The sequence below is a fragment of the Fusarium tjaetaba genome (assembly GCF_013396195.1).
Source record: "Fusarium tjaetaba strain NRRL 66243 chromosome Unknown NRRL66243_c0000111, whole genome shotgun sequence".
Classification (NCBI taxonomy): Eukaryota; Fungi; Ascomycota; class Sordariomycetes; order Hypocreales; family Nectriaceae; genus Fusarium; species Fusarium tjaetaba.
In genome coordinates, this window is record NW_023501307.1 from 15,060 (window position 1) to 32,566 (window position 17,507).

The following is a 17,507-nucleotide window of genomic DNA, read 5'->3' on the forward strand; positions in this document are numbered from 1 at the left end:
GTTTACGATGCACTTTGGAACGCATACAAACCAACGGCATGTACAGTTTTGGGCGCAAGCAACACGGCATTACGATCGCTCCGAGAAGATGTGTGTCGTCTCTCGATTAATAAGAATTATAACATAACTCATACATCATTAGTTTCTCCATAAGTAGATCTTCTACTGCTGAATTCATAGTTCGTCTCGCCTTATTCGCTTCCAGCTCCCATATGTGGCCTTCCTGTGTCTCTACTCAACAGCTCTGCCTGTAGCTCATCCGTCCAGATGCCCCTCCTTAAGCTAAAGGCGCCGTTGTCTTGATCCAGAACTCTATCCGAATGTCTTCAGTGACTCAGGTTTCGCGAGCTCTTTTGTTGACTCGTTGACCATCGTGGGCAGCAAAACCAGAATCCTCAGCGGTAGCGTGGAACTCATCGATAGGTTCGCTTAGGAGGCTCAAAGACTTGTCCAATTGCTGCTGGCCAAGGCCTAGATGACCTTGGGCCTGCAAGGCGGCGGTTAGAGAGCGGGTGTTGTTTTCTTGAGACAGCAGGAGCTGGTGCTTGAGCTGCTTGCTCTTCTCTTCGTATTTGTTAACGAGCATCTCCAACTCACGGCATCGTTGCCGCGTATCACGAAGTGCTCGTTGGGCCTCCATCTTCTGTTCCTGTGCCTGCTCATATCGCTGTTTGTACCCGAGGTTGTTCATCTGGAAGTCTTTATCTTTGAGTTCCTGTTCCTTCTCCTTCAGCTTGCGCTCGAGGTCTGTGATACGTTGCTCTTTCTCAAGGAACTTGTTATTGAGGTCTTCCACGTAGGGGCTTATACCGCTGGGTGTGTTTGGGGCTGGCCTGGCACTATTGCTGGAGGTGATTGGGGCGCTGGGCGAGACAATGATTCTGTCCTGGGTGTTCTGGAAGCCCGACTCCTGTACCTCGGGCCTGGGAGAAGGCCTGGACGCAAGGGGTGTGGTGAGAAATGGGCCAGGGTCAGATCTTCCCACTGTCTTCGATCGAATGGGGTGATTGCCGACCAGGAGTCGAAGTTCTCGATCGGAGTCTTGGAGGCGAGGGAAGAAAGGAATGCCTGGGGTAGCCTTCATACCCCAGTGTCTTGACACCGTGTCATACAAGTTCCGCACTGCTACGTGAATATCCGGGTCGTCGCGGTCTTGAGGAAAGATGGCCTGGATCGCGAAGAACTCAGGGTAGTAAGAAGTTGGCACGCCTCCGTTATAACTACCTTTCCCCATGAAGCGTCTGTAGGCAGGGTGAGCGCTGGCACGCTCAGCAGAGTGAATCCATTCCCCCCTCACTAGGTAGTCGAAAATTTCGGCGATGGCTTGCCGATACATGACCTTTCTTGCTTGCTCGTACATAGCCCGGACTTTCGTTTTCTGATCCTCGCGTTGAACAGGATCCTCGCAACGGTGCTCTTCATCGGGAAATGTATATGGGAGGATGTATTCATCCTCTGCTGCAAAACGGCGAGACGCCATGATCAACTAAGTCTTAGCGTAAAGATCTTAAGATTTAGGAGAAAAGAAAAGATGGTAAAGATTTAGGAGAAAGGATCCTAAAGAGCAGGTAATATCGGTATTAGTTTAGAATAAAATAAGAGAAAAAAGGCAACATACTTATCACTGCTTATAGACAGCAACCAAGATGCAGCACCAATCTTGTTCAATCCCTCGGCGTAAAGAAAGAGAGGGCCTCACAAGTAGCAAAAAAAGCTCTGAGAAAGAGGAAGGAAGCAAGAACTAAGTATTAAGCTTGCGATGTGTATTGACAGAAGATGTGTTTGTTGATCACCGTGAGTGCCTGCACTGTTTGCTGGTGATATGCTGAAGGCTTAGCAGAAGCAAATGCCTACCATGTGGAAAGAATTAGTGCTATAGTAAACCGGACTTAAAATCGGCCCGGAATAGAACTTTACAAGACTTCTCTACCACTAACAAGTTAATAAATCATATATGTAGCCTTTGTCTACTTCTTGACTGACTGGGACGCCTGTAACCAGGAACCAAAGGTACTGGAATGATAATATATTAGTAGGAGAAGGAATATGATATCTCTGGATTATTAAGAGAAGTTGGAAACAAAACTCATATATTAATGCTTTTCTCTAAGACGCCTCGCCTGGGACTTGACTTCACAGTCATTCAGTGTCCTACGTATCAATTTCTCATGCCCGTCGATAATCATCCTTATCACCAATAAAACCTTTCGCTATACCTCTGCCTTCAATTTGGTCTCTGGCAACTTAGTTCTGTCGAGGCCGCTTGGATCCCTCGCCCTCTGCACTTCCAGCAGCGGGACGCTTGGCCGCCGCGTTCGGCCCTTCGAGTCGAGAAGAGCTTGATCTAGCCGTGGTGTTGATGCACTGCTGCATCATCACACTTGTATTGTTACGCTGTATTTCAAGTTGCGAAATCTGCACAGAGAGTTGCTGATGTTGCTTGATGAAAATCTGCATCTGGAACAGTTGATCTTGGAGCCCCTTAGAAAGTTGTCGCGATTCATCAAGTTTATGATGTGTTTCTTGCAGAAGGGTCTGCGCATCCTGTAGCTGGTCTGATTTTTGCTTAAGTCGATTTTGTAATGCCTGTTTGCTCTGCTCTGTGTTTCGCCGATTCTGTATCTCCTCCCGGAGTTCTTGTACGAGGTCCAAGTTTCTTTGCTTAGCGAGCCTCAGCTCATCTCTCATTCTTCGAAAATCCATAGCGCGTTGTTGTTTGACCTCGTCCTCGTCCTGGATTTCTGCGGAGAGCTTGGCGGCAGCTTCGAGGTGGACGCTCAACTCTTTGTGCTTGTCCCCTTTGTGTTTGTCTCAAGAGGTGGATTGTCTCTCACTTGGGACATGGGCTCCTGGGATGTTTCCCAAGATCAGTTGACGCTCCCTCTCGGGGTCTGCAAGACGGGGATAAAAAGGTTCGTCTGGAGTGATAGCCATGCCCCAATGTCTTGAAAGCTCTTCGTACATCCGGTAAGCAGCACTGCCGACTTGTCTACCATTTAGGATAAAGATAGCCTGGACGATAAAGAAGTGTGGGTAGTAGAGTGATTTGGGGTTGTTGTTATTAGTGCCGACGAACCTCCTGTAGGCTGGGTGCTGGCCTAAACTGGTAGCATGCTGGACCCATTTACTAGTTACAATGTACTCGTAAAGTTCTCGTACTGTATGTTCCCTTAACCCGGAACCTTTTGCCTCGTTATAAGAAACAATGACATACTGGACCTGGGCTCGACGCCAAGCAACATCGCCGCCATGCTGGGTGATCTCCCGCTCAAACTGGGCAACAGTGAGGATATAAGAAGCACCAGTGGGTTCTATAGTGATTGATTAGGTGGATTTAAGAACCTTAGAAGTAATATCTGTTAGTATCAAACCTAAAAAAGGAAATGAAGGAAATGTAGCTTACTGATAGCAATTTCGGGGCAGCAGATCAGATGCAGTAGAAGTCTATACTATTAGTTCAAACTCTAGATTGAACAGGCCGTTTTGTGTGAAGAAAAGGTTAAGAGCGAGGAAAAGAGTTGAGATTGTAAGATCAAAGTTATGATGTGTGAGTGAAGAGGTTGATTGAGAAGAAATACTCCTGAGGATTATGTTGCCTGCATATGATATGCTGGATCTCATTGAAGGTGAATCACTAACATTTAGAAACACTTGGTGCCAAAGCCTAGCCGATATCGGATATGCAGTTAGCACTGAAAAAGATCACTGCTAGATCTCAGAAAATAAGCAATAGTAGCAATTAAGGATGTCCTTCTTTTGCTGATACTGTGAACTGACGGGGCAGTGGCAACTGGTGTGGTGAACATCCAGCTGATATGCCGTCACCGTGTAAGAAGCCAATGTCTCATGAAGAAGTATCTGATCAGACGATATTCAAGGCGTATATGTATGTACGTTTGCGCAGTGGTAGTGTATTGATCCCCGGCTGAATATGATAACTCCCCAACCATGCATTTTGGAACACTTGCTCATACAACAACGACACATGCAGATCCATCTACAGCCACGTCCTACTCATGCTGAGTCTCTTGTAACTGCTCACTCTCGGTTCTCCATATTCCCTCGCCGTACTCAACCCCTCAGACGTCTCCTTTCCAGGCGAATTGTCCTGGAAAAAAAAATGGTTCGCGCTCGGCGCATAGGCAACCTTCCACGGGACTACAAGATGTCGCTTCTCAGGGCCTCCTCCACAACTACCGTGAAAAGAATTGCTTGGCGGACTGTTGATCGCCAGGGAGAATAAGTTTTGCGGTTCAGTGAAGTCGGTCACTAGTCCAGAGCGCATGATGAAGTAGCCAAGACAGAATAAATTGATGGCGAAAACGAGAACGAGAACGACATAAAAGATGTTCTGCCATGACTGGGTGTGTCCGGATGTGTATTCTTGTGTGATGAGGGATGCGTTGAAGGGTTGAGGGAAACCAGGTGCTGGGATGAGGTTTTCGGGATATGCTTTCGGGTCCTGATCCCAGTAGTGACGGAAAGGCGTGTCGATGGCGCTTATCATGATGAGAGAGCTGGAATACACAGCGAGGGCTTCAGCGAGTGAGGGATAAGAAGCTGGCATCTTGGGTTCGTGAAGGGAAAGTTGAGTGAGGATACGAGCGTTGGAAGCATTGTTGTTAACAGAGCCACCATTTAGATCCATAGACAATCGCCATTGATCAGCGAGCCACTACTGTCGTTAGTCTTGTCCATAAAATAGACGATGTGAAACTTACCTTCCAGTCAAGAGAGGGAGCAGACCAGCCTTGGTCCGAAGGGAATGATCGTCGATAGGCGTTCTCATCGCCGTCGTCCTCGCAGTGAGCTTTCATGCTGGCACCGGCGATACCGGAGATGTTGAACTCGGTGGAACAGTTGGGCGATACCCATGATCGAAGTTGGCAGACGGTGTAGTTTTTGCTCTCGGGTGATTTGCCGAGGGTGTAAATAGCGTCGGCAGCATAGACGGTTGCGTTGGTGAGAAGGTTAAAGTCAAAGGGGTACTGCGACAAATTAGATATGGTCTTGAGGGTTGGGTGGATGACTTACCATTTGGAAGACAGGAGGGCGACGCTCGTACTTGGGTCCCCATCTGAAGATATCATCCACATCAGTCCGGTTGAGATAATAGTCCTTGTTCTTCCCATCAAGTGGTTGGGGAACTTCACCCGTCCAACCAGACCATCCTGTCTTTTGACCAGGAATATCAGTGTTGTTGACCTTGGCGTTAGGCCATGTCGTGTAAACAAGAGGTGCAAGTTCCTTTTTATCCATGTCGACGCATAGAACATTGACAGATGGTGAGACAACACCTGCTCGAACGGTGTACTCTCCCACTCCCGCAAGATCATCAGGTTGAAGAATTCCGTTGACTTTGAGTTTGGAAGCGCCGTAGACACCTGGATGAGGAAGGGCGAGAGTGACATTGTTAATGATACGCCCTGTTTCCTCAAAGTGCGCTTCAACATCGCCGTGTTCTGTCTCGATCCAGGAGGAGTACAGCGTAGTGTTATCGTGGAGTAGTGTCGTTCCACCAGGTCGCTTCTTCAAATCCGATGAGATTTCGGTTCCATTCTGATTGAGATTCGTCCACATGTTCATATAGTTAAGTAAATTCCTGTAAGACTGACCCGAGAACTGAACATTCATGCAAGACTCGGCAGCATGGATATCTTCAGTGATGTTGAAAAGATAGGGACAGTCCTCACGCACATAAGCTGCATTAGCATACGACGCGCGCACATACCCAATGAGCTCCTTATGCTCCCAACTCCCAGACTTTAACTTTGGCGAGACCATCGCATCAGAGGCAGTAGTGTAGAACGCAGCTGCAATAGTAGCAGTAAGCGATAACATCCCCAGAAGCGTCAACGACGAAGAAGGCAGTGTTTCGAAGTGAGTAATGAGAGATCCAGGCTGAATAACCCAGTTCCTCATCGTCATTTCCGCAAGTGACATGCCATGGGCTTTTCGAATAAACGCTCTGCGGGTGAGGACTTGGCCTAGACATGAGACGAAGACGGTGACAAAGGACATTTCGATGGTCTTTGCTAGGAGTGCTGCGAGGGTCGTCGCTGTTGATGGTGAGAGGGATGCGCCAGAGGCGATTTTGTGGCCCCATCGTGGTTGGAGAATTGCTGTGACGAGCCAGATTCCACTGCCGACTGTTGAGTAGACTGAGAGGACGTAAATAGTAATTGAGAGCCAACTTGATCTTGGCTGGTGAATATCTCGTGTTGTTGAACATCCCTTTGGAGGTTCCGCTACTCAAGTAAGTCTCCATACCCTCAACCAAAATAAGAAAACTTACCAAACTTTTTATAAAAAATCTCATCATCAAACTCATCATCCATAGCATCCCCCCTCGGTTCCACAATCTTAGGAAGTTTCTTTCCTCCCTCACTCTTGACTTCTCGCTCCATGGTCCTAGGCATATCGCTCTTCTTCTCATCACCACCGCGCGGCATAGACGGGGCCCAAATCTCAGAGTACGGCTCAGGCGTGCCTTGAGAATCAGCAGCGACTCTGGGACTTGAAGAAGAACTCCCCGCTGGGTGGCTGCCGAGCAGGTTATGAAAGGAATGCGGTGTCTCGGGAGGACTGCTGCCGCTGCCCATTTTTGCATCCGGCGAGGGCTGGTTGTGAAGATCGGCCATTTCGTGGGGCATTAAGTGATGATAGCCGCTGCCAGAGATGCCGAATATGTTTATACCGGAGGGCTTGCGAGCGTGTATGTCCTCTGGCTCGGCCATTGCGAGAAAGGCAGGTTTCCCTTTTTCTTCTTTTTTTGTTTATGGAAGGGGAATGCAAAACTGGACCTGGAGAAGCTGGGATGAGGGACCCATGCTAAATCCTGTCAGATTGTGATGCGTGTTGTTGGGTTGGGTGCAATTCCTTCGGCAGGGATCGCTGGGCGAAGGGTGGCGCAAGCGGTATAGGGAGAAGGGATGTAAGACACAAAGAGAGACCAAGTTTTAGATCGGCGAAGACTCAATTGCGGATGTGTTTGTGCACGGTTGGGCCTCATACACCGACAACCTAACCTAGCCCTCTACAGTGAAGAAGAAGCTGAGGTCAACGAGGGAAAATAAGAATTGCCAAGACTGTTGGTTATGAAGGATTGCTGAGAAGATGATGCAGACCCAATTTACTTACTATACAGGGATATATAGCTTAGCTGCAGTAAGGCTGAGCTTTGTTCAGGTTTAAAAGGGAGGCTGACTGAAGTCTGAGTGGACAAGTTACGATCGATCGCGAGGCTCGGTTACAGCAAGTCTGAGTCTGTCTCTCTGTAAATATAGCCTACTTAATTGTCTCGTCTGTATCCGTCATTGTGTTACCGTCCCTCTTGGAAAATGTCCCAGATGAATGCAATGCAATGCGAATCATGCCTGCAGATCTTATCTTAGCTCGGCATTATCAGCCACGTCAAAGAACGGTCATGTTTCACATCTCAACGTCGATGAATGCTTCGATTGAAGAGTTAAATACCAACCTCTATTCGCAAACAGATCAGTTCATGCTTCTCTTCTCCCCCGGACAACGACAGTAGGGCTGTGCAACTGTCTGCACCTCGCCTCTGATTCCCTAAATTGTGGATCTGACGTTGCTGACAGTCTCCACTGATGGTCCTTTTTTATTACATCCTAAATCTCAATCGACAAAAAAGGTTGAGTAAATGTAGGGGGTTCTTAGACTAGGTATTTCTGGCATCCTCGTTGAGTGCATGGTTGTTGAATGCCGTCAGCATGCCAAAGCTTCGCGTCGTGTGCTACAAGATGAACTGATGATCTGTTGGTGATGCTACAGCATAATTTCGGAGACTTTATTACGGTTGTTGTATGTTTGCGTCAAGGCGAGAGTGAGAAGTCGCGGGAGCTAGGGAGCTATTTTGAGATACTTGGACCCCCGGTTTGTTAGTGTTGTCCACTATCGTGGCTTAGATGATGATCAAGGACGTTTTCGAGGATAAATACATATGTAAGCTCGAGCTGACGGGATTGGCTTCTAAAGTTCTTCCTTTGAGATGAAGAAGGGCGATCGGATTGATGTGATCACTAATTAATAATTGATCTCTATCATGCTTCTGCTCAAGCTTGGCAAGAAATGTGTCTGGGTGGGTAGAGGTTGGTTGTAAGCAGAGCTACATATGACAACTTTGTGGTCTCACCAGGAACTTTGACGACCTTTTGCAATGACTAGACAAGACAGAAGAAATTCGTAAGAATGGTTCTCTTGAGCAATTTTCTCCACAGGCTGTATATCAGAGTCGTCGTCGTCGTCGTCGTTTCAGCCTTATAATCTTAAAAAGGTAAGCGTAGATTCAAGCTTAACTTAGCACGCGACACTTGACCACCACATACAAACACATTCCCAGTACCAAAGTGTTGATTCGCTATCATAACCTATCCAAATCATTCGATCCTCATCAGAACAAACTAGTAGCAGTTCTTCTCTTCCCCCCATCCCCCTTGATAAACCGAATCTTCTCATTCGCATCCCCCACAAGCGTAGCATCCTTAGCACTATCATCAACATCCAACACCTTGGTACTGCACTTCTTCTCAACATCAACCTCCTCATCATCCTTCCCAAAGGGGATCGGTCTGATCACTTTCAGGTTGATGTCGCTGTCGTCTTCGCCCTCGCCCAGCCCGGTGTGGAAGATGCGGATGCCGGCTACGACCACGGCGTTCCAGGGGTCTTTCTCGGCTTCGGAGCTGGAGCTGCTGGAGGAGGTGGTGGATTCGTTGTCCGAGTCGCTGTCGGAGGAGATGGTGCCCGTGTAGTTGTCGACGTGGATCCAGAGTTCGCGGTCTGCGAGGGTGGGGAGTGTGCCGACGCTTTCGACGTCGGTTTCGGGTTCGCTCTCGATGTCTTGCTCTTCCTCCTCTTCTTCGGCGTCGGCTTCAGCTCCCTTCTCATCAGTCTTGGGCTCAGCTGATTCAGCTTCCTTGACATCCTCCTTCTCATTCGAGTCGTCGTCTGCGGTAGACTCGGGAGTCATGGGCTCTTCAGGCTTGGACTCAGCCTTCTCCTCACCAGCCTCAACCTTTTCTTCCTTCGCAGCCTCAATCTCTTCCTCCTTCTCTTTCTTCGCAGCTTCTTCTGCCTCAAGCTTGGCCTTAGCTTCGGCTTCAGCTGCCTTCTTCGCCGCCTTCTCAGCTTTGATAGCAGCTCTCTCAGCCTTGCGAGCTTCCTGTCTCGCCTTCTTAGCAGCCTTCTTCAAAGCAAGCTTCTCCTTTCTCTTGAGTCTCTTATGCTCATCCCGCTCAAACTGTCGTGTAGCAAGGTAGTGAGCCTCTTCACGTTCCTTGAGAAGCTTTGCCCTGATCTTGTCTCGCTTCTTCTGCTTGATCTTGGCCTCGTGCTCTTTGCGAGCGGCCTTTTCTTCTGGAGTCTCGACGAAACGACCCTTACAGTGACCGAGATCGTAAGCGAGACCGATGCGGAGAAGCTTCTCGCGACGAGACTTGGCGTTGTCTTTGATGACCTTTTCGATAGGCAGGATATCTTGGTTGCGGGTGGCGTTGATCTTGACGCGGACTTCGTAGTCGCCAGCCTCAAGTTCGAGTTCAACGTTGACGGAGCGCGTCATGCGGTATGGTGTCTGGCTTCGCACGACGTAGTCGGAGTGTCCAGCCTTGTGAAGACGGAAACCCAGCTCAAACATGTACTGGCCCTCAAGACCTCTGAAGTAACGGTCATCAAGCTGAGCGAGCACAAGAACAACAGGACCAGTCTTGGAAAGGGTGAAGGAGAAGTGCGTGTCGTGGTAGTCCAGTGCCCAAGGGACAGATATTGTTGTCCAGAGCTGACTGACGCGCCAGTCGTCGGTGAAGAGACGGGTTCTCTCAAAGGCCTGATACTTTCTAAGTAGGTCTTCATACGAGATCCAGAAGTCTCCATCGTCGCCGAAGCGATGGTCGAGCTTTTGAAGCCACTCGGCAGTCCACTCCTTTGAGCCGTCGCCTACAAATGATCAGCATTTGTTCATTGTGGTGAGATTTGAGGTGACTTACTCCATGGACCGGTCCATTCACCCTTGCCCCAGGGGTTCTTGAGTTTGAGGAGTCGCTTGCCATCGATCTCGACAGCCTTCTGAATGGAGTAGGCGTGGAGTTCAACAATACCCTTGCGCTCACCCCAGCCACGGCCCCAGATGCCGGTGTTACAGCCAAAAAGGAACTCTTGGTTGACCTTGAGCAACTCTTCCCTCCAGAAGTACTCCTACACACTCGTTAATACTGTGGTACGCATTATCATTGTGAAACATACCTTGTCAAGGATATCAGTGGTCAGAAGCTCAGAGGTGACACCACCAGTGAGATCTTCAATACCCTCGCCTCCGAAACCGCCCTCAATCGCACCGTAATCTCCGTGAGCCTTGGCGTAACACTTCTCAAGAAGGGGCAGCCAAGTCTCCTGAGGATGCTGACACTGCGCAAAGTAGAGCGCACTGCTGTTGGACTGGAAGATGCGACGATAGGCTTCATCCGGATCAACGCGTTCAATGTCGTCGAAGAGGATCCTGTCAAAGTACCCCTCATCATAGTCCGGCTTGATGAGGTACAGCTGGAGGTTTGTCAGTTCTGTATCGCGATACACAAACAGGCGAGAAACTTACGAAATCGTCAACAATCTCAGAAATCCAAGCTCCATCCCGATAAAACACAAACCCATAGACACCAACATCCTGATCATGCGCAACACAGAGTCGCTCAATCAAACCAGGCTTCTCACTAAGCGTGCACAGCGCCGCCATGAGCCAGCAATCACCATCTCGTCCCTGTCTAACATCATTCGCAGTAGGCCCATCAATGTAAAAACAAGGCTTCTCAAAGATATCGCCAACGCGCTTCACACTCTGCGGACGGAGATCCTCACCAGGTTGGTAGTTCTCAACATTGGACAGAGAGTGCAGACAGTCGTTGCGGTAGAGCTTGAGATCAACCTCAATGTCAAAGTGGGGATCGCGATACTTCTTGTTGATGCGACGGCACTCCTTGACGATCTTTTCGACTTTGGCGCGGCATGTTGCTGCGGCGTCTTCGTAGGATGCTTGGGTTGTTGTGGTGGTTACTTGGTTGCCTCTCTTGGCGGCGAGATCAGTGTAAGTGTTTGAGGGAATGACAGTAGTTGCTGTATAGTTAGTACATGCTTGCTTTGAGAGTGAGGAGATTGGGTACCTTTGCCTGGATTCTTGGTGGTGAATTGCTTCCAGAACTTGTCAATCGCTTGCTGAGGCGTGACTTTTGATCTGTCGCCGAGATCAGCGACGCCAGACGCAATCTCGGCAAACGACGGGCTTGAGGAGGAAGAACTAGAGGAAGAAGATGAAGGCATCTTGCTTGACTATTCAAACAAACAACAATCATAAAGACATGAAAAGAGAATGAAGAGAAGGACAGGAAGAGAGAAGAACTTGCTGACCTTTTATCCTCAAGCACGCCCAGAAAACACAGCGCTTAACGACATCTCAGCTGTAAGCAGCCAACTCATCAAAACGACCCCTAACGGTAGATGCAACACTCATCCATGCAGTAAGAAAAGAGAAGAAAAGAAAGATGTAACCAGAACGGGCGTCGCTCTACCCGCCCGTCTCTGTAGCTGTAGTAGCTGTGTGTCCAACGACGATGGAGCTTAGCCCCCAAAAGTTCCATTTTCACGGGCCGCGATACCCCTGTAGCGTGCCCGCATGTCAGCCCACCTAGGCTTGTAGGGCTGGGGAAAGAGGGGAAAAGGGACAGATGAGTGGTTGTTGTTTGGGGATCCTTGTATTTTGCGGCTGGATGCATGCACGGGGCGTTAATACTGTATTGGAAGGTCTTGGGGTGATGCCAAGTTGAGGGTGCATCTTGAAGGATTGTCGATGAGTTTAGGCTTCCTTTTAATGTTTCAGTTTGTGTCCATGGGGGTTTGGTTTGTTAGTATCAAGGTTGTGGTTGAGCTTAGGTTGTTGATGAGGTGTAACAAGCCACCCTAGACTATTCACATGCACAACCACAAACACAGACAAACTATTGAAACTACTGTAGACCATGCATGTTCCTAGCCTCAACATGTGACATGTCTTGCAGTTCAGGTGAGTACGTAACGCATAATCTGTTTGCTCTCGTTTGACCCATCTGCTGTCATCTCTCGCCAGTGTTACACAGAGAAAGAAAACTGAGGACAAGAAGCACAAGACACAGTCCTACTCTGACAAGATGCATGAGAATCGACCCATGCTAGATACATTTCCGATGATCGATCTTACTATCCCTCATTTGTCAGCCAGACAGACTAATCTTCCAGTCTACGCCAAGCCAATGGTGCAAATGACTACATCATCGAGACAATATCGCTCAACAGCTGCATATCATCTGCCCTATCGTATCTAAGTAACCACAGCCTGATTTTCAGCTCAACACTCTTCCCATATCTATAGCCCCCAACCTTCCGCAACGAATTTCGCAATGTCGTTCATCTTCGCCTCTCCCTCTCGACCATGGACCCTCTCAGCATCGCCAGCGGCGTCGCAGGCCTTCTCACGGTCTCAGCCGCCGTGATCAAAACCTTTGACGTCGTCAAAACCAGCATAAAAGACTGTCCCCGAACAGTATTCTGGGCACACGCTGAGACAAAGGAGATCAATTGGGCGATAAAGCGCCTCAAGAGTTTGATCGATGATCCAGATTCGGTGCCGAAAGCGGCGAAGATGTCGGTTGGCCTTCATGATGCGACTGTCACGATCAGTGAATTGATCAAGACGTGTGATCAGCTCATCTCGACACTGAAGCCGTTGGATAAAGATGGGAAAGTTGTTTTGACGAGATGGGATCGGGTCAAGTGGTTGAGGGTGCAGGATGATGTTGTCAAGTACATTCGGCAGATTCAGGCGCACAAGGGCTCTGTTACTCTCATCTTGAACATTTTACAATGGTAAGTCTCTAAACTCAAGATGTTGGAGGCGCTAACAAGAGGTAGCGAGTCAGACGTTGTTATCGTGGAATCACAGCGTGCGCTGGAACTCAAGATCGATGCGGTCCTCAACAGCAGCGAAGCAACCCAGAGACGAATCGAAGGCCTCGAAGCACTCTTCAACAAGTTCATCGCTGACAACTCCACTCTCATCCCCTCAAACCGATCATCCATGGCTCCGACATTGTATCACTTGAAAGAAGATGATGCCACGGAAACTAATTCAGTAGCGACATCACAAAAGTACGACCAAGATGAATGGGGTGGCTTTCACGCAAGCGCAGAGCGATCACTCAGCTTTCCGACATCGAGTGTTCCAGAATTAGGAATGCCGAAACTCAAGCGCTCAACTTCAGCGGAAACTTCGACGAAGATCGAGAGCAACGGCACGACTTCACCGCCACGTCGAGAGTTTGAAGCAGCGCTTCAGGAGACAGGCGTCTACAAGCGTGTGTACAACTCAACAGATGCTTTCTCAATACACTCTTCCCACGGCCGTTCCATCACAGGCTCGGTCATGACAAGTTTCAGTCTCGCCGACGACTCATCCATTCTGTCAGCTTTTCCAATCATGAGCAGGACGGAACTTCAACACCCCGAGTTTTACACCCAAATGAGTGGCAACCAACGCATATCCCGAGATCTCATGAGAGCCATCACAACAAGAAGTGTGGTCAAGTCCCCCGTGGAACCTCCTCCAGGAGCGCCATTCTCGCTGAAGCAGTTCAGATCGCCTCCGAATTGTGGTGAGAACGTCATGGGGAGGTGGCATCAATCCCGGACCAAAGCCTGGCGACCCAAAGAGTTTCGAACGGAGATTCAATTCGAAGTCCCCGTCATATTTGTTACTACTTCGAAGGCCGCCAAGGGACCTATAGACGAAGCGGACGTGTTCTTCATTGATGGAACGAGAAAGAGTCTTGATGATACATGGACTGATCTTGAGCCACCGCCAACCGGTACATTCACCAAGACAGGGCGCTTCATTAAGAATGAGCGTGCAACCTGGCTTGCGTTACTATCGAGCTTACAAAAGATGGAAAATGAATCGCAGAATTGGACGAGGCAGCAGATCATGGGCTTGAGGCCTCGACCCGCAAGCGCTACAGCAATACTCACATCCATCGCTGGCAAACACACGCTCAACGTCGCTCTGCAACGCGAGAAGAAAAGCTGGGATGACATGCCCCCATCAATAAACCGTCCCTACGCAACCACCACGATGAGCAGCTTGATAGAAATGCTCGCTATGCTGGGTATATACTGGAAAGACTTCAACACCTTCCACAACGTTTATCAAGCTGAAGGCAATGGATTTCTCGTCAAAGGCCACAAGATCAGTGGTTTGGGGATCATGTTCCACTTCCAAGCGTTGGAGAAGGCTGTGTTTGAAGGGAATAGGACGATTCCGACGGAAGCGGTGACGAGACTTGCTTTTGGACAACTTCCTACGATTTTTACTGAGGGTCATCCTGAGTATAAGAGCAGTAATTCGCTGTATGACTGGCCATATGTTGGGTTGGGGAATCGAACGGAGATTGCAGAGACCTTGGGCTCGTTTGGATGTGGACGCAAGGCGGTTAATTATTTCTTGAGAGATGGAGCTGTGACGTCTCACATCTTTCCAGGTAAGCTTTCACCTCACACTTCAAATTAACCGCTCTGACAATTCTAGTTACTTTTGAGCTCATAGGCATGATCGGCCAAGTCTTTCACATCAAGGATCTCTGCTTCAGATATATCTCCAACCCTTGCTACTGCGTCTGGAGCACGAAAGGCTTTTCCCTCCCCAAGTTACTGGCTGCATATCAACGATATCTCCACGGCGATCCCGAGATGGCGAACGGAAAGCTATCGCTTTATGTGAACACAGTTTTTGCTACGAAGACAGGTATTCGACCAGGAGATGACACCCCTCAGAGCTACACTTGGCAAGCACAGGATGTACTGCACTCTGTTCTCGACGAACTTGACGACTCACTCAAAGACTATACTCTACCAAAGCATGCAAGTCAGCGAGCAACTATTGGACAAGAAATTGTCGGCGCACACTTCGAGGAACTTCTCTCCCAGATGAACAACCCCTCTTCAACATCAACATTCCCATCTGCAAGCGGAAGCAACAAAGAAGACACCCTGATGAAAACATACTTCCAACAAATTCTCCCCGCCGTGTTGAGGTCAGCATCAATGACGTTCTTCAATCTCAAGAACGCAGATTCCGAGTTTCAGGTTGTCAAGGGGGAGGCGGCCCAAACGGCTGAGTATGCAGCGTATCTTCGTGCTGCGAAGGAAGTCTGGTGTACTTTTGTTTTGAGGATGATTTGTTGGCTTATGTTGCATGATTTTCATCGTGATGATGTGCAGGTTCAGAAGGGGAGTTTGTTTGGGAGTGATTTGCCTGTTTATATCTCTTAGGGATGAGGTCCAATTGGATGATCATAGAGTAAATGCAGAAAGACTGTGCGGATGGTATAGAGTTACAGTCTTGAGGGAAGGAAGAGGATGCAAATAAAGAGACGTTGATATAGAAATGCATGCCCATACTCTCTTTGCAACAGCATCTGCACCTTACTTTGAGGGGGAGTAAGACGTCAGATGCTGGGTACTATCTCAGACAGCCTCAATGTCAGAATCCGGTATTGATAAAACTAATATTCAAGTAGAGGCATGGAAAAATGTGGTTGATATGTTGTTGTAGACTTCTATTTAGGAGTTTTGTGGTGTGTCGAGGATACAGTACCATTGGAGAATAGAGCGGAAACCTGTAGATCAGTAATTGACCTCTTACCCGAAGAACTATTTCTAAATCCTATCAAGGCTTGGAGAACAGGAGCTAACAGCCAAGCTTAACTCCTTAGTTCTGCAGTGCAATGCGCATGCAAAAGAAGTAGACCCGCGAGCCTCTGATTCATTGCCACACGCTCGCTTCATCACAACAACTCTTCCTTCATTTCGTTCAAGTTTCTTTCTTTTCTCATCCCCAACACGAACTCTGACTTCACCGTCGAATTTCTTCCAGAGACACGAAGATATATACTGAACTTCCAGAAGACATAAGCAGCCTTTCTGACACGACGCAGCCTGAACCACACAGTTTCCAAGGCGAAACTATCCCAAACAAAGATGAGTGAGTGAAGCCATCCGAAGCTAAAACAGCGTGACGGTATTAACAAGGCGCATAGATCCCGAGAATCGAACCAAGATGTCATCTAAGGAGAGATTGCTCTGGAGCGCTTTCGAAAGAGCAAAACCCCGAATGTGCGCCGAAGCTGCAAAGCGGACTATCGATGCGATGGAGCTTCACCGAAGTTATCGAGAACGCACTAGCCCATCAAACCATCCGTTCTACGCGTATATCAAAGGAAAAGGTCATGAAAGAGAACCAGAGCACTTTTATTATCCTTACATGCTCGTACTACAAGCCCTATGGCCTGACGACTCAAATGTCCGAGCCATGGCAGAGGCGTTCGCCAAGCACTGGGGTGTCTCCAACATGTGGCGTGGCCCCGAGTACTATCCAATGCTAAACGATAGAGAGCTAGAAATGAAGCTCTTCATGGGCAAGACAGTCAGGTGGACCAGGAAACGAGTGATCAAGGCCTCAGCAGGAAATGATGCAGTCAATGAAGGAGAGGAAGAACAGGAGGATGGAGGTGAAGAGGAACAGCAACAACAGGAACAGAAACGAGAGGAACACGAGGAACAGGGAAAGGAAGGTGAAGAGAAAGACAAACAGCAAGAGGGAGAGAAAGAACAGGAGGAAGAAGACGAAGACACACCTCAGGATATGCGCGACATCGAAACCATCACCGACATGTAGAAACTAGACAAAATGGAGACTACACTCGAGAAAGAGCGAAAAGAACTCATGGAACAATTCCAAAAGACACAGGACCTGATGCGAAAGGTCCAAGGGCGAAAGAGAGACCTTTACAAGGAGAAGTCGGACATATACAAGAAAAATGCCGAGGAACTACAAGAAAAGCTCGAGGCAGAGCGTAGTGTCGCCGAGCACTGGGCGGCCAAGGAACGAGAATACACCAAGAAGCTTGAGAGATCATCAGCAACATCTTCTGCAATCTCGCCTCCTCCGGAACAGGACTCCGCAAGTCCATCAAAGCGACGACGAATTGACGGGTCTGGGGAGTGAACGGTTACCACAGGAAGCGACAGGGAGGTTGCCTAGCACAATGACTTTGTCATTTGTCAAGCAGGGAAGCAACAAGATGCAGAATTGGCGAGACAATAATTGTTGTTCAAGTTTTCGGTCAGATTTGTTTGTGGAATGGAAGCCACTGTGGAAGTTATTTGGCAAAGAGCCTTGCAAGAATGGGGTTTGACACGCAACCAGTATGATGCTGCCTAGCATGGATACTAAGATTGAGTTTGTAATTGTAGTTTATAATGCTGAAGGAAACTTGATTGTGCAACAACCCGCCCAACATAAATATTTGCTCTTTGCTTAGGCAGAAAGCAGAATCTGGGCAAACTGATGAAAACACCACGGCCATCATATGATGGAATGATGGCAAGTGAAAACACGATTATGTAAAGCA

The 17,507-nt window shown here is 48.5% G+C and overlaps 5 protein-coding genes across 5 annotated transcripts; 2 read left to right on the forward strand and 3 right to left on the reverse strand.

Annotated features, from left to right (window-relative positions):
- Window positions 1–334: 334 nt before the first annotated feature.
- FTJAE_5828 (uncharacterized protein) lies at window positions 335–1,480 on the reverse strand (the record flags this gene model as incomplete). The annotated part of the gene is made up of 1 exon (XM_037352377.1): window positions 335–1,480. One exon carries the CDS (start codon window positions 1,478–1,480, stop codon window positions 335–337), a length of 1,146 nt encoding a protein of 381 aa, XP_037207082.1.
- A 764-nt stretch (window positions 1,481–2,244) lies between these two features.
- On the reverse strand, window positions 2,245–6,737 carry FTJAE_5829 (uncharacterized protein; the record flags this gene model as incomplete). The annotated part of the gene is made up of 6 exons (XM_037352378.1): window positions 2,245–2,783; window positions 2,835–3,311; window positions 4,072–4,675; window positions 4,722–4,988; window positions 5,035–6,161; window positions 6,296–6,737. 6 exons carry the CDS (start codon window positions 6,735–6,737, stop codon window positions 2,245–2,247), a joined length of 3,456 nt encoding a protein of 1,151 aa, XP_037207083.1.
- A 1,676-nt stretch (window positions 6,738–8,413) lies between these two features.
- Window positions 8,414–11,331, reverse strand: FTJAE_5830 (micromolar calcium activated neutral protease 1 (capn1); the record flags this gene model as incomplete). The annotated part of the gene is made up of 5 exons (XM_037352380.1): window positions 8,414–9,957; window positions 10,008–10,215; window positions 10,264–10,560; window positions 10,613–11,127; window positions 11,175–11,331. The coding sequence occupies 5 exons, from the start codon at window positions 11,329–11,331 to the stop codon at window positions 8,414–8,416; spliced, it is 2,721 nt and encodes a 906-aa protein (XP_037207084.1).
- Window positions 11,332–12,475: 1,144 nt separating this feature from the next.
- FTJAE_5831 (modin) lies at window positions 12,476–16,771 on the forward strand (the record flags this gene model as incomplete). The annotated part of the gene is made up of 6 exons (XM_037352381.1): window positions 12,476–12,909; window positions 12,955–14,576; window positions 14,624–15,250; window positions 15,510–15,534; window positions 16,032–16,078; window positions 16,134–16,771. 6 exons carry the CDS (start codon window positions 12,476–12,478, stop codon window positions 16,769–16,771), a joined length of 3,393 nt encoding a protein of 1,130 aa, XP_037207085.1.
- A 12-nt stretch (window positions 16,772–16,783) lies between these two features.
- On the forward strand, window positions 16,784–17,101 carry FTJAE_5832 (uncharacterized protein; the record flags this gene model as incomplete). The annotated part of the gene is made up of 1 exon (XM_037352382.1): window positions 16,784–17,101. One exon carries the CDS (start codon window positions 16,784–16,786, stop codon window positions 17,099–17,101), a length of 318 nt encoding a protein of 105 aa, XP_037207086.1.
- Between the last annotated feature and the right edge of the window lie 406 nt (window positions 17,102–17,507).